Genomic DNA, 17795 nt, shown 5'->3' on the forward strand with positions numbered 1-17795 from the left:
AAGCTGAGGCAGGCAGACTGCCTGAGCCCAGGAGTTCGAGACCAGCCTGGGCAACACGGTGAAACCCTGTCTCTACTAAAATACAAAAAATTAGCCAGGCATGGCAGCGTGCACCTGCTAAGGCGTACTCGGGAGGCTGAGGCAGAATTGCTTGAACCCGGGAGGCAGAGGTTGCAGTGAGCTGAGATTGTGCCACTGCACTCCAGCCTAGGTGACAGAGTAATACTCCATCTCCAAAAAAAAAAAATAAGATTTCTAGAAGTATAATTACACTAGATCACAATCTATTTTTTTCCAAAAAGTTGACCTTCCACTCTGTTAGCTGAGCCAGCCCAGCAGGAATCATCTGTTGTCCTCAACAGCCACCCTGAGACCTGATTCATCAAGATGAAGCCTATTCCCTCACCATCTCCCAATCACCTTCTGTTAATTTTGTCCCAGGTTATACAACTTGCTTTAAACCTGGTTCTAAATCTAAGAGGACTGAACCTGCAAAACTTTGTCTAAGAAAAGGAGCCTAGAGCACCCACGTCTGTTTAGCTTTGGAAAATCATGCACATCCCTGAATTCTACACAGATGGAAGACTTAACCAGCAGGTGGGTTTGGGGACCAGGCATGAAGACAAGGCTACCTACTCTTGTGACTTCCGGACCGTCCCTTTAGGCTCCCGTGTATCTTTTGCCTATAAAGGAAACAAAACTCAGAAGACTAATTGGAACATTTCCGAGTTTCCTTTGCAAGGCCTCCAAAACTTTCAGGCACTCCCCTCCTACATCCAAAATGGCTTGTCATCAGTGTTTCTGTTCAATCTGGGAGCAAACAGTATCAAAACTCCATCCTCCCACGGCTCCGTGTGCAGGGGAGCATAGCACGTGAGCCGAGTGTCCAGCTGGCCATGCCTACCTTCAGAGTCCTTCACTGGCTCCTCCAGATCACCTCGCCAGCACCACTTTGTTCTCAGGGAATTGCAGCACAATTTCCTGAAATAAGGTTCAAATCAATTTGCAGAGCAGCAGTTTTAATGAGCTAAGAGTGGGATAATACCATAGGTTTTGCAAGCTGCAGCTTCTATTCAATTTAATTACCTTCCTCTGTGGATTTCAAATCAACCAGAGCTTCAAAGGGGGAATTTCATCACATTCCCAGAACACTGAATGGCAGGTATATGCCTACAGACCAGAATGTGCTAAAGTAGGCAGCATCCATCAAAACTGGCATAACCATGGTGAAGCTGTCAGGTGAAGGGTTCTAACAGTGATACCAGGCAAGACAGAAAATGCTCATGAATGCTAACGCTTTGTCACTGCTCGGAGAACCATGTGGAATGGGCAGAGACATCACCGGACAAGACAGCTTACTCCTCCTCCATCCCAAGCCATCACTCTCCTGCCAAGTGTTGTCATAAGGCCACACTGTGTGGGCAAAGAATGTCAGGCAAAGAATGTCAACGGGGAGGGGAGAGCATCTTTAAGCTCTTCTCTTGATCAAACCCCCGATCCAGTTCAGCAAGCGTTCATCAAAAGCCTGCCATATAACAGGCACAGAGCTGGTGCTGGTGGTTTAGAGGTCTGAGGACATCATCTCTGCTTCCCAAAAGCTCATAGACTCCCAACTATAACACAAAAATGGTGATAAGGGAGATATAAAGCTTAATTGCAAGCACAGAGACAAAGGGGCTAATTCCAAGGGTAGTGTGGGAGGTGAAATTGAGTCTCGACTAATCAGTATCCCTGGGGAGTGGGCGTCTGAGAGCTGATGCGCATGCTCCAAACAAAATTGAGAGGCCAGAAGATCAAGGGCTTGTTCAGGAAGTGATGGTGACTGATCTGCTATAACCTGGTATGTGCAATGCTCAGGAACATGACTTGGGTGCCTCGAAATCCAGCTAAAAAATGTAGGATGTGATGGAGAGCCACTGAAGGCTTTTCAGCAAAAGAGTGGTACAGTCTGATCTATTTCAGAAAGGGAACTGGCTGCAGTTGGTAGCATGAACTGGAAGTGAGGCAATGCAATCAACACAGGGCTCTTTAAATCTTAAGAGGATTTCCACCCATTAGGGAACTGATTTGTTAGGACAATACTATGTAACTCGAGCAGCTGAGTCAATTTCAGACAAGTGCTCTTTGGCTGTTCAGAGCTAACCACAGGAATATCTGGACGCTCCAGTTTAAAAACGACTGGGATGCCAGCACTGCTTCTGCTAACCAGCTTTCGCTCTTCGTACTTGACCTGCACTCCACATCGAATTTCCCATCTTGCAGTTTCGATGAAAGGAAGTGATTATTTTATCAATTACATTTTCATACTAACTTTCATACTAATACCTTTCTCAGAAAAATGCTTCAAAGAGCATCAATATGGCATAGGGCTAACTCCTGCAGCAGTCACATCTGCATTTTCCCAGTGACAGTGGAGCCTTGGGGTTATTTAATCTAGAGCAGGGAACAGCTCAAGGAGTCCCCCAAATCCATTTGATTTATATGGAAAGAAGTTTTTATTTCTGAAGTCCAGATTAGATTAATGTCATATCAAATCAACTCAAAGCGAGATACCTAGCTTAAAATGGATTCACCGCAATGAGTACAAACGGTACATTGTCCTTAGGAAAGGCTGACCGTCCCATCTACTTACATTTACAAACTTGAAGCACAGTACATTCAAGCTAGATTTATGGTGCCACATTAATAGGATGTTAAAAATAAAATAGCCAGGGCACACAAAGCCTTCTGTGACCTGCTAATGCTTCTCAAAATCACATCATGGCAGATGCAAAGAATTATTTCCCCAAGAAAAACAAGACCTTGACTCAGGGCAATTTTCTGCACAACCAACAATTTTTTTTTTTTTTTGGATTGTTGAATTAATGCTTGTCACGCATTACTGTGAAGTGCATGATTATACCTACATAATATATTGCTACAAACTAGGTTTATGAGTTCTCAAATAAATTCTGGGCCGCATTAACAACTAAGTGACTTGTTAAGAGTAATTCAGGATAATTTTCCTAAATTTGTAAGATATATGTTGAATGACTATTTGAAAAGGGCTTATTTTCTCACTGACCACTGGAGATCTTTAAACTTTCAGGTAACACTTTTAAGTCTTAAAAGCATTACTGCTGAAGTTTGGGGATTTAAGCCAAGTCACAAATTTCTGGAAAGCAGAGTTAGAACTTTACAAATTCACACTATGAGTTCTCAGTTACATTCGTTTTACCATTTACTATTAGGAATAAAATCAAAGGGCTGTGCTTAACTTCAGTCAGACCTTTGACCTTAAGGGCAGAAGGAAGCAGAGAATTATAGTTCACACATAATAAACACATCTCCAAATTATTAAAAAGGCATTTTATTATAAATACATTTTAGTTGTAGCAGTAAAATACATTTTGTTACCATGAATCTTTGAAAACAAAAGAACTTCACTGAGACAATGAGCACACTGTAGGAACTGTAGACCCCAAGTTGAAAACTTGTTCTATGGAACCAAAGTAGCTAACGTAATTCCAAAACTAAGTTAGAAAAGATAAAGACAAAGAAAGAAGAAAATAAAAACCCTAGAGAGTGGCTTTGGGGTTATTTTATGGTACAAAGTCACTTTTACTTTTAAGGATAAACTCTTTAGGTATTAGAGCCTCTTAGATGAGGTATCGTTTACTGCAAAGAAAAAAATTGTCATAATTTTGTCATAAATTATGCCTATTTAGATGGCTGTATAACTGGTACTTTGAAGAGATGAACCTGACCACCTCAGTTTTGTACAGCTTCCCTCAGGAAGACTTCCCAAAATAAGACCCAGTATGAATTTGCTAAGTAACTGATCTATGAAGTTAGCTGAACAAGTTTAGATAAGAACTATATGTATGAAGCATTAAAAAAAAAATCCTGTGTCACTAATAACAGGACCCTTTAATAAAATGCAAAACTCAGTATCTTTATAATTTAGAAGAGAAGTATTTTAATCACCATATTTACCTAGGATACAACTACTACATATAGCCAGTACCTTTATGGGGTTTAAAGAATCAGGTCAGATGACTGGCACAGAAATCAGATACAGTACAATGTCATATACATGGATTTACAGGAAGCAGGCATGGTCTGGATTTATGAAAATCCAGGACCCTTCCTCTGTAAAGGGGGAGGCTGAGAAACATTCTCAGCTGCACTGACACTTTGGGACTTCAACCAGGACAAAGAGCCCTCTGACCTACTGAAAGATATAAAGAGGTCTTCGCATACAAGTTATCGTGCAAAGCAAAGTGTAAATAAACCGAAGCTCCCCTCTAAGTTGCGACTGCATAAAGGAACCCAGGCTGAAAATAGAAACAATCCTCTCCAAAGGTTAGCGAGCCTTTTCAGTAGGAAGGACTGTGTCTTAAGAAAACTCCAAATCTGTTTATTCTATGATGGTCTTCACGTGTACTTTTACACCTAAGTCATTCTGTATTCTATTACCTTAAAAATAGCTTTTTTTGTCTTTCTAGTATCTCAGTAAATTCAAAGGCAAACTAAAAACCAGAAGCAGAGCCCAATACCCCCCAAGATGCAGTCCAGATAAAACAGCAACAACACACAAATTAAACAATACCCAAAGACCTGACAGGTTTATTATATTATAGGCAGTTTCTTTCTCAAAAATAACTTGCTCATACTTGTGCACCTATGACTTATGAATAATTCATGCTGTGTAGGTGGTAGATCCCCCTAGGCTGTTTTGCAAACACATATAGATTTTTTTAAAGGTAGCAAAGTAATCAGAGACATTTATTTTCTGCCATATATAACACTTCAGGCTCTCTCTAACACCTGCTGGCATGGCAGAGAATCTAAAATAACTGTTAACCTGAGAAACACATAATTTGAAAAACAAATCCTTTGCCCTCACCACCCTCCCCCCACCAAAAAAAAATAGTAATAATAATAACCATAAAAACTAAAACATTTGCCAGGTGCGGTAGCTCACGCCTGTAATCCCAACACTTTGGGAGCCCGAGGCGGGCAGATCATGAGGTCAAGAGATGGAGACCATCCTGGCCAACACGGTGAAACCCCGTCTCTACTAAAAAATACAAAAATTAGCTGGGCATAGTGGCGCACACCTGTAGTCCCAACTACTTGGGAGGCTGAGGCAGGAGAATCACTTGAAGCCGGGAGGCGGAGGTTGCAGTAAGCCGAGATCATGCCACTGTACTCCAGCCAGGGCGACAGAGCAAGACTCTGCCCCGAAAAAAAAAAAAAAACTTATTTTATTATTTAAGGATTATCTGTGGTTTTTGATGCTCCATGACACTGCCATCTTAGGACAGGGACTCCTGCACTTAGTGCCTCGATACATGGCATTCTGATGGCTTCTTTCCAGGATTCTCACTTCCACGCATGTGGATCAAGATTGACCCTAAGCACACCAAACAAATGCACAGCTTCCAGACAGATGCCCAGGCAGCAGTGCACACAAAAGCAAACTCACCCTAAAACCAAAGAGCTCCTTCACCCTACTGCGGAAGAGCAGTGCAGACCCCAGCAGGGGTGAGAGTGAGGAGGGGTGGTGGCCAATCCAAAGGGCCTGTCGCTCCATGGAGACCTTTCTCCACAAATGTTCCAGTCATGGCACCAGATTTATAAAAATGTCTCCAGAGATCAGTTTTTTACACTGAGTAAATAAATGCATGGTTGAAAAGACGTTCAGACTCTGAAGGTCTCTGAGACTTTCAAACTGTGAGAATCAGACCAGTGATTTTCAAAGTGTGGTTCCTGGACTGGCAGCATCAGCATCGCCTGGAAACTCGTTGGAAATGCAAATCATCAGGCTCCAGACCAAAATCAGAAATGCTGGGGGTGGGTCCAGCTATCCGAATTTTAACAAGACCTCGAGGCAATTCTGATACTAGCTAAAGTTTGAGAACCATTGCTCCATCCTGTTCACAATTCTAAAATCTTAAAACAGGACAGATTTGTAAATAGTACTATGTGACGTCTACTCTGTATTGCAACCTATGTAATTTGCCACCCTTTCCCCTTTACTTCTCAAACATTAAAAAAGTACTAATGAAAACACTTCATAAAACAAAAAATTTCTTAAAAGGTAATATTGATTTCCCCTCCTCTACATAGTTCTAAGGCAGGCAATCACATGCTAGTATGCAAAGTAAAATACAGAAGAGACCTCATATATGAGGTAGAAACAGTTAAAAAGACTCCCCACGAACATAATGAAAATTTCATAATATTGTTTAATGAACTCATAGAATTATATAAAACTTACTATGCTTTATGCTTAATATCTGTATCAAAATAAAATCTCTCTGTTGAACAAATTGCAAATAAAGTCTGGTCTAATACTCTGATAACTGAAACTATATGAATGTCTCTGGGTTTTCTTAACACTCCAGTTTTAGACGCTTTAGACAACCACTGCGGAACTGGGTTTGGGATTTAACCACAGTTCACATTTCTAAGTCTAGATTCTTCTATTAGGTACCTCCCTCCAAAAAATTTTTAGAAACTCTGGTGACTGTTTCCTTAAACTTCACTCCAAAGTAGACATTTTCAATTGGTTCAAAAATTTTAAACGTTACATTAAAATTGTTTTTAAATCTCTTGAATCTCATATTCTAGTTTAAAGTAATAACAGAATGTGTTTAGTAAGATTCACTCCTTGCAACAATGGTCTTGACATTACTAATTAAAAAGGTATGAAAGTAGAAAGTGTGAATTTAGCAGCTTTAAAGTCTCAGCTAATAAATGTCCATCCTCAAGCAGATGGGAAATGTGAGGAGCATATCATAATGAGCACTTTCAAGACTAACATGCCAGTTACTCTTTCAAGATGGAGATGGTGTCTTTATAAGTGATTGGCACCACTACGTGATATTTTGAACAAGAAATCACAGATAGAACATTACCTATTCTTTCTAATTTCTAGATGGTTTGAATGTGGATCAGATGGCAAAGAGTGGAGACAGATCCATTAAGACATTTATACCTTGAGATTCAGGAAGACATAGAGTGCGGCAGTAGAAATTAAGGATTTTCATATGTTAAGGGGATAGTGAGCAAGAAATAATGTCTGGTAAATCATAAAAGACAAATTACTACCATTGAGGAGCTGGAGGGAAAAAACAAAAAACAACGATGGCTAGCCTACATGACATTTGAAAGCACCAATTTGTATCTTTCAATACATTTAAAGTTTTAACCTTGTATTTTTATAGATTCTTTCTGGGATTCCCTTTTTAAAAATAACTCCATTACAAAACAATGCTATAGAAGGTGTCTGTTTTTAAATGAGTATTTCAGTAAGTCTAATTTTCTTAATAACAATGGTTGAAATACTAAAATTTATCTTGAAATTGTTCTTCACACCCTGACTCTTAACAAAGGTGGCTCGCTCTAGCTAAGGGGGCTAGAGAAACATCTTTTACGTCTGCAGCTTTGCTCTTGACATGAAAAATATTAAACACATAAAATCAACTACACTAGAGCAATACAATACTATATATTAATTATCCCAAAGTTGGGAAATTCATTAGCTTTCTCAGCAGCTCCAATGCCTCCATAAAAAAGGAGAGTATTTTCATAAATTGGTCTTAGACGTTGCTATGTTTAATAAGGTAATGCTTATTCAGTGGGAATTCTGCTTATTTTACTTATTCTGCAGTTCTCTGAACTGAAAAGACCAGTTGATGTTTACATCGAACCTAAACTTATTCTAAAATCTGATGATTAAAAAAAAAAAAAAAACCTACACAAAGCAGTTTGTTATTTCACGTATAAAAAATGACCTGGATAGAAAGCATACCTGTGTGAGGAAAGGAAAATTAAGGTCATGTTAGTTTAAATGGTCAATAATTAACTACTGAGTAATCAAAAACAAAGTTCTGCTATAACAATTTGGCAAAGCATATGCCCAAATGACAACCAAAACCCCCTTTAAAAACACACAAGAAAATATCCATGTTACATGGAATGAGGTTCTTCAAATCATAACAAAATACCATTTTTAGATGATGAAAAGAATTTTTTCAGTATGAAGGCTCACTTTACAAACTATATCATCCAGAATATTGTCTTTAAGGTTAAAAAAAAAAGAAAATCTCAAGTAGCACTGAAATTAAAAAGTGAAACAAATATTCTGGCAAGAAAAAGAAAACTTCAGAGTGATACAAAGGACAAAGATGTAAAAAGACATTATGTGAACAATTAACCTCACTTAGAAAAAAATCTGTTCTGAAGAAATGGAAGCTGGTAATACTTGGTATTATCTGAGAGCTATCATCAAGTTTTCTGGAAAAAAATTTTATATACATATATACATATACTATACATATATATGCATATATAAGGGTTGAACCTAGCATATAAGTTATGTTTCATAAATCTGATTTATGGGTACTTGCTACTACTACTCAAGTAATACCCAAAGAACATCAGCTGTACTCAGAAGACACGCCTCATTTTGATGGAAACTTGCAATGATTCTTACACAAGACTTGTTCAAAATGTTGTTAAGATACTATGCGTAAAGAGCAGGTTCTTTAAAGCACGGTTGGAAAGATGGCATTATGTAATGCTGAGGAAGAGTAAGCTTGTTATAAGTCAAAATAAGCATCTGATGCAGAATCTAAGAAGAGTATCAGATGGAAGCAGCATTAGAATCCTTGACTGGCTATGGAAATAAGGAATGAGGAGTACTCATATACTCACAGCAGAGCGGTGGGCCAATAAGTAGCTATTATTTTTAGTTTTTAGAAATAACTGCTTAGAACAAGGATGTCATGACAACTTAATAGCTTCTTTATCCAAAGCTTCCATCATCAACGTATTTATATAAGGTGATGGGGTGCATACATGACCCCATGACCCTTAACTAAATATAAATATAAATAATTTAAAAACTGATAGTTTTTAAAGATTCAAGTATAGAAAACAGGAGATTAGGCAATAACCTCATGACAAGGGGTCAACTCAAAGCCCTGACTTGACAATTCTGTCTTCATATTATCAGATTGCTTTTGAACATTTATCTAGCTTGCATTGTTGTCCTGTATATGGGGGCTGGGGGGTGGATAATCACTGATGGGAAAATTATTTTCCATAACATCCTCACATCAGAGAGATCTAATTTTCATTCGGACTATGTCTTGAGTTTTGTCACAGACTTAAAAGCACATAGCTACGTGGCAAAACTTTTTCTTCTTTTCTTCCTACTAAAGTATGTTGAGTAAAATTTGACATTGCTAAATGTGGTGATCTGACATCATACAGAGAAAGCGTGGTGCTGTAACTTGCTGGCTCAGTTTTCCAACTGTGATTTATACTAACCATTAACACGTCTGCAGTTTACAAGTCTATGTCTGCCACCTTACACAGAGACCCACAGCCTGTAACACGAAGCCACACACAAATGAACCGCACTCTTAGCAGAAAGGTAGAGCTGAATAAAAGAAGCACGCGGCGCTTGTCCTGGAGCTTGCTAACCATTAACCAAAGGCACTCTTTTATCCCAAACTGTCTGAGGATTAAAAGGGGTTGTAGCTGGCCAACATAAACTAAACTCCAATCATAGAAGAAATGTCAGTAATTTTTCTTTACCTTTGCCACTTTTCAACCTGGTTTTAAAAATGTACTTTGATTATAGGATGGCCTATCAAAAGTGGTCTTCCAAAAACCTGTTTTTGAATGGATCATCAGGAAGATTGGGTTCATTCGAAACGTTCCCCAGCCTCATCTTTTTTTTTTAAAAAAAGTTTATACTGTAGTTTCGAGATACCTCTGAAATATAAAAGTAGTATTACAAGGTCAGGAAAATAAGGACACATATTGCTTTAAATGTGTGACAAGACCATAAGTTTCAAGAGGGTAAACATTTTCCTTTGGATTTTACCAAAATTCATTCAAAGCAATTTTTAGATGGTAGAATATTTAAGATGGCTATTTAAATTTTATATTGTGTACAAGTTCAATAAGGGGTATTTTAGAAGAATTGAAAGACATGAAAAACAAGGGTAGTTTTCTGCCCCAGATTCTGATGAATTTTGATACATTTTTGACAAACATTGTATTTCTTCTTTAATGGTGTTCCTCAAACAAGACAGCTAGCAAAATATTTGAATTGCCACGTATAATGTCACATTTTAATGTAAACATCAAATAAGGTACCAAAATTTTTACTGGAGGGAAAAAAACCCAAACCTTAAAGCGGCACAATTCTTTATACCACTGGAGAAGAGGGAAGCCAGGTTACAAACATTTACACATGCATAGTGAGAAAAAAAGAATTTTACTAAATTCACGCATTTTTAAAATAGTTATCAAGTCTACTAAGCACCAACAATCCTAAAAATTTTTCAGCTTCTTGATTTGTTTTAAAAAAAAAAAAACACACACACTATCAAATTAACATTAAAAACAAGCTTGAAGTGTAGCTTGTCCAAAAAATAACTAAGTATGCCAACGTTTTTTTCACATTTCAAAAAACAGTGGCATACAAAATATGCCTGCAAAGAATGCCTTTAACTCTATCCTACGGTGGATGGAGATTACAACAACACATCATACATAGTCTAAAACTATAAAAGTTTTAGAATGCAGCATCGTGTCACAAAAAAAAAAAAAAAAAAGCTGATAAAACTTATTTAGAAGATGCTGCCCCTTTATTTTAAAAAAAATTTAAATGAATTTAAGCAAAAATAACATACATTTGTACATCAACTGGCCATTTCTGGTACAGAAACCCAGCATATGGTAATATTATTGAATAAATGTAAATGCTACTTACAATTTTTTTTTCTTTTTAAATACATTTTAGACAAACTTTTTTTTCTTTTTTTTTTTTTTTTATAGTTGCACAATTAACCTCTTGGCTGCTAGCTTGATGCAAACATATGTAACAATACACAAATTTAAAAATTTTTTTATTCTACATAAAAGCTGTCAAAGTTTTGACACATCAAAAATGCAAAATAATGGAATATACTTTAAAAAAATTAGTTGCAAGTCTAGCAGCAAAGCAATTAAGTGAGAACATATTTAATATTAAAACAAAGGGAAGTGTGCATCTATAGATGAAGTCCAACTACCTTAATTCTACTGATACAAACAGAAATTAAAACATTCTCCCTTGAGGGAAAAAAAAAGTGATTATTTAAAATATGAGTAAAAGCCATTGCTGCCAGATGAGCTCCCCAGGCTCAGTTCCTGGAAGAGAGACAGAGGGTCGCTACTCTTCTTGGCCTGCTCAGGAGGGGGCCTGGGCTTTGGAGGGGCCCGCAGAGCGCTGGCATAGGACATGGCGGGCTTGCCCCCCGCAGAGCTCTGGGGGCTACTGCTATTGGCCGACTCCGCAATCTGCTTGTTGGGCATAAGGGGTGGAAACTGGCCGAGATGCTGCAGCACACTGTAGTTGAAGGAACTGGACACCTCGAGGTTCTCCGACTTCAGTTGATCCTCAGGGGGTTTGACAGTCTTGGGTGGCGCTAAAAGCAGAGAACAGTGACACAGATTTAAGGACGAGCCCAGCAATGTTCATGTGCCTCATTCACTCAGTGTGTCAGAACTGGCTCTCATCTCCAGGAACTCAGGGACAGTACAGCCACAAGGACAGACACCTTCTGCCACAGAATGCTGAAATCACAACACATCCAACCAAATGTCCCTATCTTATAGACACATAAAACAGCCATGAGAAGTGGAATAGCTAACATATAAAAACTAAAGTTCAAATCTGAAGGCTTGCTGAAAAATAAAAAACCAGTTTGTGTGACTGTACACTTTGATATTTATTCTAGTAACTGCTCATAGTTTGTAAACAGGCACATGCTCTCTCTTAAATAAAAAGGAGCTGCATATCCAGACTCCTGGTCAAAACAGCTTTTATTATTGAGCTAAGTAATAGTGCCATGGGATTCCATTTGTTTACAATGCTACCCTTCCTTGTATTATATACTGAGTAACATGGAATAAGGTGTGCGTGTGGGGACTGTAAATGACTTCACATTTCCTATAATCTGCCTGACTTTCAAGGTCCCTTAAAATTTGACTCCATCCTTCCTAACCAATTTTATTGCTCACTAAACCATAGCTTGCTTTCAAATAACTGCTTTTCTTTTCAATCTTTTAAAACTTTATATAACATTGTACTGGATTATAAACATAATACAAATTCACTGAGGACAACTGGAAAATTTCAGAAAAGTCCAGAGAAGAAAGTAAGTCATTCATACTTCTAAATACCAGAGATAAGCCTTAAGTTGTTATTTTTCCCTAAGTACTTGATTTAGAGTATTTCATAACTTACTTATGTAATGTCTCGTTTTTAGAAATTTTCATTATCACCAATTTTTCTCTTCTCTAGACTGTGATGTTCCAGGTCAATATTTCTAAATATTCATGGCTCCTTTCTCAGGATAAATGCCTAGGTGTACAATGGGATGTACAAGCCATACAAATTCATGTATTTCACGGCTATTTCCTCAGGATAAATCCCTAGGTGTACAAACCTTCTGACAACTGTGGCCAAACCACTCTGCAGGAAGATGCTGCCCATGTGTACTCAGCCAGCCATATTTGCCCATTGCTTTACCCAATCACAGCACTGGCATGATGACTGTTTAAAAGCTTAGCCTATTTTATTAAGTAAATAATTATCTTGTTGTGGTTACAGTTTGCATTTCCTTGATAGCTGGTGTGTATGAACAGTTTTCCCTGTTTATTACCTATTTGCAGACTACCTCTGTCCATTATTCTATTGGACATACTATTCTATTGTTTTTTCCTATTATTTTGTAGGCACTTTTTACATATGAAGAATACTATTCTTTTGTCATATGTTGCAAATATTTTTACCTGTTTTGTGATTTCCCTTTTAATGTTATTTATAATGCTTCCACTTTGTCAGCAAATGTTTTAGATTTTACTAAGCAAATCCATGAACTAGTTCCTATGCGAAGTCAGATAAATATTTACATCTTTTCGTGAATCTTTAAGGGTTTCCTGTTTTAAGTTAAAATTTTATAATCTATCTGCAATTTATTTTATTATGTGGCATAAGGTAAAGATACAACTGTTCATATCATTTATTGAATAATCCATCCCTTCTATACTGATCATACTTTTATTATTACTAAATTCTTTTGTGCATTGAAATCTGTATCTGGGCTTTCTAGTCTTCCTGTTCCACTGAACCGTGTTTCTATTCCTGTATCAGTATTAAGTTTTTTGTGGCCCTATAATAAATTGTTTTCTCTGCTCTTTGAAGTCCTCCTTCTTTACTTTCCTCCTCTACCTCTTTTCAGATAAATTCTGGATATTCTCACAGACCTTCTATTTAATTAAACAGGCAGGTGAGCCATGCTCAGTCTGCTTTTCTTGCTTTCTCACAGGTTGCTTCTCATATCTGGAATTTGCCCATTTACCCATCCAAAACCTTAAACTGCCTTCTCAATCCAATAAATATTTATTGGGCACTTACTATGTATTCACTGCTGTGCTAGACCCATGAAAGTATACAGTTGGTTAGAGCAGCCCTTCGTAAACTTATCATTTTATTGTGGAAATAATATATAATATTCAGTTATGGCATGGCTAAATAACAATAGAAGTGGAACAATGAAGGCTGATAGGTCCTAAGGGAGTTCTGGGAGAGCCAGGAGGGAATCTACATAGAGAAGATGAAACCTGGGATGAGTCCTGAAGGATTTAAACAGGTGGGGAAAGACCAGGAGGGCACAGGAGAGACTAGTAACAATCTCTCAGTTTCTGTGCTTTCCCTGCTTCCTTTTAGGTACAGAAACCCCACCCATCACACTAAGCTTAAATTGGACACGTGGTTGCTCAGCTAGTGACTACATTTCCCAGCTTCCCTTGTAGCTGAGTATGGCTAAGTAACTAAATTTGGCTTAATAAGATATGAGCAAAAGTGTGCATGCAATTTCTGTGTCATCTCTAGCTTGAAGATAAGCCACTTGCCTTGAAACACTGTCATGGCAGAAACCTAGCTTTGACTACGCAACAAAGACAATCCTTTAGAGGACAGTGGGACACAGTAGAAGGACCTTGGGCCCTTCAATGACTTTGTGAAGCAAAGCTACTCAGATAGTGTGAACTACCCAATTAGGTGAAAGAAAAATAAGTTTCTATCTTATTTAAGGCACTGTACTTTGGGGTCTCTTTGGGACAACAGCTTAGCCTTTACCCTAACTGATACAGGTAGAAGAGGACAAGAATGGGAAGCATTTCCTCATTAGTCTCCTCTGAACACAGTAAAAGGTTAATATTAGACAACAGAGGGCGATAACAACAGAGAGGTGAGTTAGTTCCTCCTGTACAAAGTTTTCTCCCAACTATTCCACCATCTTTAAGGGTACAGTGTCTAAACTGCACATTTAGCACTTGGTTTTATGTCCTTTAATATTGACTGTTATTGCTTTATGTATGTTAATCTTATTTCCCAAACTAGATAGCTCCTTGAGGGAGAGGACCATGCCATCTTTTTCACTGAGCTCTATGAGTATAGCGCTCTGCTTCTTGATGGCCCTGTGGTTAGCGGGCCACAGAGACTGTCTCTTCCTTCCTTGTGTTCATGTCGAGAAGAAAGTGTCCCATTGGAACATGCTTGATTCAGATTGGGCTGGATTTCTTTTCCCAGAAATTTCTGTATGTGTATGTGGGGCGGGGCGGGGGGGCGCAGGTACAGGCAGAGAGGGAAAGTGAGACCTTTAGCTAGATTACTTTGGAAACCAAAAGACACTTAAAAATACACAGAAGAGCAGAGTGATCAGAAGACCAATTTACAAGGAAAAGCAGGACAAAGGAGAAGGTACACAGAAGAAGCCATAGGCCCTGGAGGGAGATGTTGAGACCGTCATATCTAATGGCTATTTACCATGGGCCAGGCACTTTGTGCTATGCACCTTCCATGGATTAAACACAGTGACCAGAAAACTATCCAGCTCCCCTCATCAACCCAGCTGGCTCCCTGGATCTTATTTCCAGTAAAACTGTTTTTACCTGAGCTACTTTGGGTTGGTTTCTATTTCTTGCAATCAGATGTAGCTGAAGACAATCATCAAACAGAATGAACTCAGATATTTGATCTTCAGATATTTAGTGAGGTAGCTCTATCCTTGAGTTCAAAATAAGTAAAAAACTGAAACCACAAGAAACCCCACTAATATTTCTTTTTAAAACCCAAACCACAATGGTTCATTTCCTCTAAAACACACTAGTGACACCTGATGGAAGATACTTCACACTCGATATGACAAAGTTTCAAAAGCATGTTAACATCAGCAATACAGCTGTCCAATATAACATAAAACTAGAATTCAGAAGTTAAGGTGAAAATATTTCACGTTTTAGCTTTAGTATTTTATTTATTCAATATGCTAATTTTATAGTACTATTTAAAAAATTTAAAAATTCATAAAATTGTTCAAAATGATTTTAAAGCATTTAATATCTTTCTAGTATATTTATCACTTTTCCCTTTAAATGTCACTGATTTTGTGAATAAAACAATGGCTTTCAAGAACAATTAGTTTAACAAATATTTCAATATAAGTGTTTTTTGCTGTCTAAAATAATATATAAAATAAACATGGCTTGCATTGTTCAAGAACTTACTATTTTTATTTACTTTATTAAGACTTATTTAACCATGTTCTCAGTTTCATAGCAATGTAATTAGTTTTAACCATTTTTTTTTTTTTTTTTGAGATGGAGTCTTGCTCTGTCGCCCAGGCTGGAGTGCAGTGGTATGATCTCAGCTTACTGTCACCACCACCTCCCGGGTTCAAGTGATTCTCCTGCCTCAGCCTCCCAAGTAGCTGGGATTATAGGCATGCATCATCACAACCAGCTAATTTTTGTATTTTTAGCAAAGAAGGGGCTTCACCATGTTGGCCAAGCTGGTCTCGAACTCCTGACCTCAGGTGATCCACTCGCTTTGGCCTCCCAAAGTGCTGGGATTACAGGTGTGAGCCATCATGTCTGGCCCAGTTTTAAATGTTTTTAATTAAATAAATACTTAGAAAATAATAGTTTAGAGGCAGTTTAACCTAATGTCTACATCCTTGTCTAACCATGAATACAAGATTGCTACTAATTAATCATGTATATATTCCCAATAAGAGAAAACATTCTCTGAAACTATGAATTTCACTAGTCTTACAACTAATATTTTTCAAAATACACATCTCAGCCGGGTGCAGTGGCTCACGCCTGTAATCCCAGCACTTTGGGAGGCTGAGGCGGACAGATCACAAGGTCAAGAATTCTAGACCAGCCTGGCCAACATGGTGAAACCCTGTCTCTACTAAAAACACAAAAATTAGGCGGGCGCCTGTAATCCCAGCTACTCAGGAGGCTGAGGCAGGAGAACTGCTTGAACCCAGGAGGCAGAGGCTGCAGTGAGCCGAGATGGTGCCATTGCACTCCAGCCTGGGTGTCAAGAGCAAAACTCTACCTCAAAAACAAAACAAAACAAAACAAACAAACAAAAAACACATCTCTAATCTAAAATTTTCATCCCATGCACTAAAAGAAAATGTCTGCTAAAGTATGTCTTGTCACCAGGTAAGTGAACAGAAACCAAACATACCTGTGTTGGAGGAGGGATTCCCCACCCTCTGCAGTGCAACTGGGTCACCCCCTTCATTGCACAGGATCTAGTTTCATTATATCCTTTCTCCACAAGCATTTACTAAGAGCCTACAGTGCATTCAGTGTCAAAATGGGAAATTCAAAGTTTAAAAAGGCCAAAGATGGGGTTTCTATTTTAGGCTTACAGTTTAATTGTAAACTGATATCCATATCAAACACAATGATCTTTTAAAAATTTCAAACCAATATAATATAAACAGTTTTCTTCAAGCTCAAGAAATAAATCTCTAACTTCAGTAAGAAGTCTCTCATGTAATTATTTTATTTCTGATACCACTACTACAATTCTCTAAAAATAAAAAATTGGTAAATAAGAAGTTGTGCTTCAGGACACTTGTGATTTGAATTAATTTTTTAATGCTAAACTAAGTGATACTTTCAATTTAAAAATACTACACTATGTCTCCAAGCAATGAAGAAAATAATGACTTTACATTTGCAGAAAAGATACCATAAATGACATGAGCATTTGCTCAGGAACTTTCTACCTTATCAGCTTGGGTCAGCTTTTTATTAATTTCGGCAAAAAGCTATCCTAAAACTTAGGTTAAAAAAAAGAAAGAAAAAGAAGAAGAGAAATGATGTTATCTTAAAAAAATTATAATAAACAAAACAACCAAAAAAGTAACAAATTATTATCACTGATTTGTAATGTAAATGTTTGCCAGGAAATTCAAATATGATAACATGAGTGAGTGTATTTATCCTAGACCCTGAAAGTGACAAAGCAGGCTCACACCTGTAATCCCAGAATTTTGGGAGGCCAAGGCGGATGGATCACTTGAGGTCAGCCTGGCCAACATGATGAAGCCCCGCCTCTACTAAAAGTACACAAATTAGCTGGGCATGGTGGCAGATGCCTGTAATCTCAGCTACTCGGGAGGCTGAGGCAGGAGGATTCGCTTGAGCCCGGATGGTAGAGGCTGCAGTGAGCTGAGAATGCACCACTGCACTCCAGCCAGGGTGACAGAGCGAGACTCTGTCTCAAAAACAAACAAACAAAAAAGTGACAAAGCAGCCAGGCACAGTGGCTCATGCCTGTAACCCCAGCACTTTGGGAGGCCGAGGTGGGCAGATCGCTTGGGTCCAGGAGTTTGAGACCAGCCTGGGAAACATGGCGAAAACCCCATTTC

General features: G+C 38.1%; 1 protein-coding gene across 10 annotated transcripts in view; it reads right to left on the reverse strand.

The window, feature by feature from the left end:
• Positions 1-3333: 3333 nt before the first annotated feature.
• HELZ (helicase with zinc finger) overlaps positions 3334-17795 on the reverse strand; it is a 174856-nt gene continuing 160394 nt past the window's right edge. For all 10 annotated transcript variants that reach the window (XM_054537298.2, XM_054537296.2, XM_024235035.3 and 7 more), the window contains one exon: positions 3334-11477. In XM_054537298.2, coding sequence (XP_054393273.2) covers positions 11143-11477 — 335 coding nt within the window. In that variant the 3' untranslated portion in view covers positions 3334-11142. The remainder of the gene's footprint in view (positions 11478-17795) is intronic.

The sequence above is a fragment of the Pongo abelii genome, chromosome 19 (assembly GCF_028885655.2).
Source record: "Pongo abelii isolate AG06213 chromosome 19, NHGRI_mPonAbe1-v2.0_pri, whole genome shotgun sequence".
NCBI classification, from domain to species: Eukaryota; Metazoa; Chordata; class Mammalia; order Primates; family Hominidae; genus Pongo; species Pongo abelii.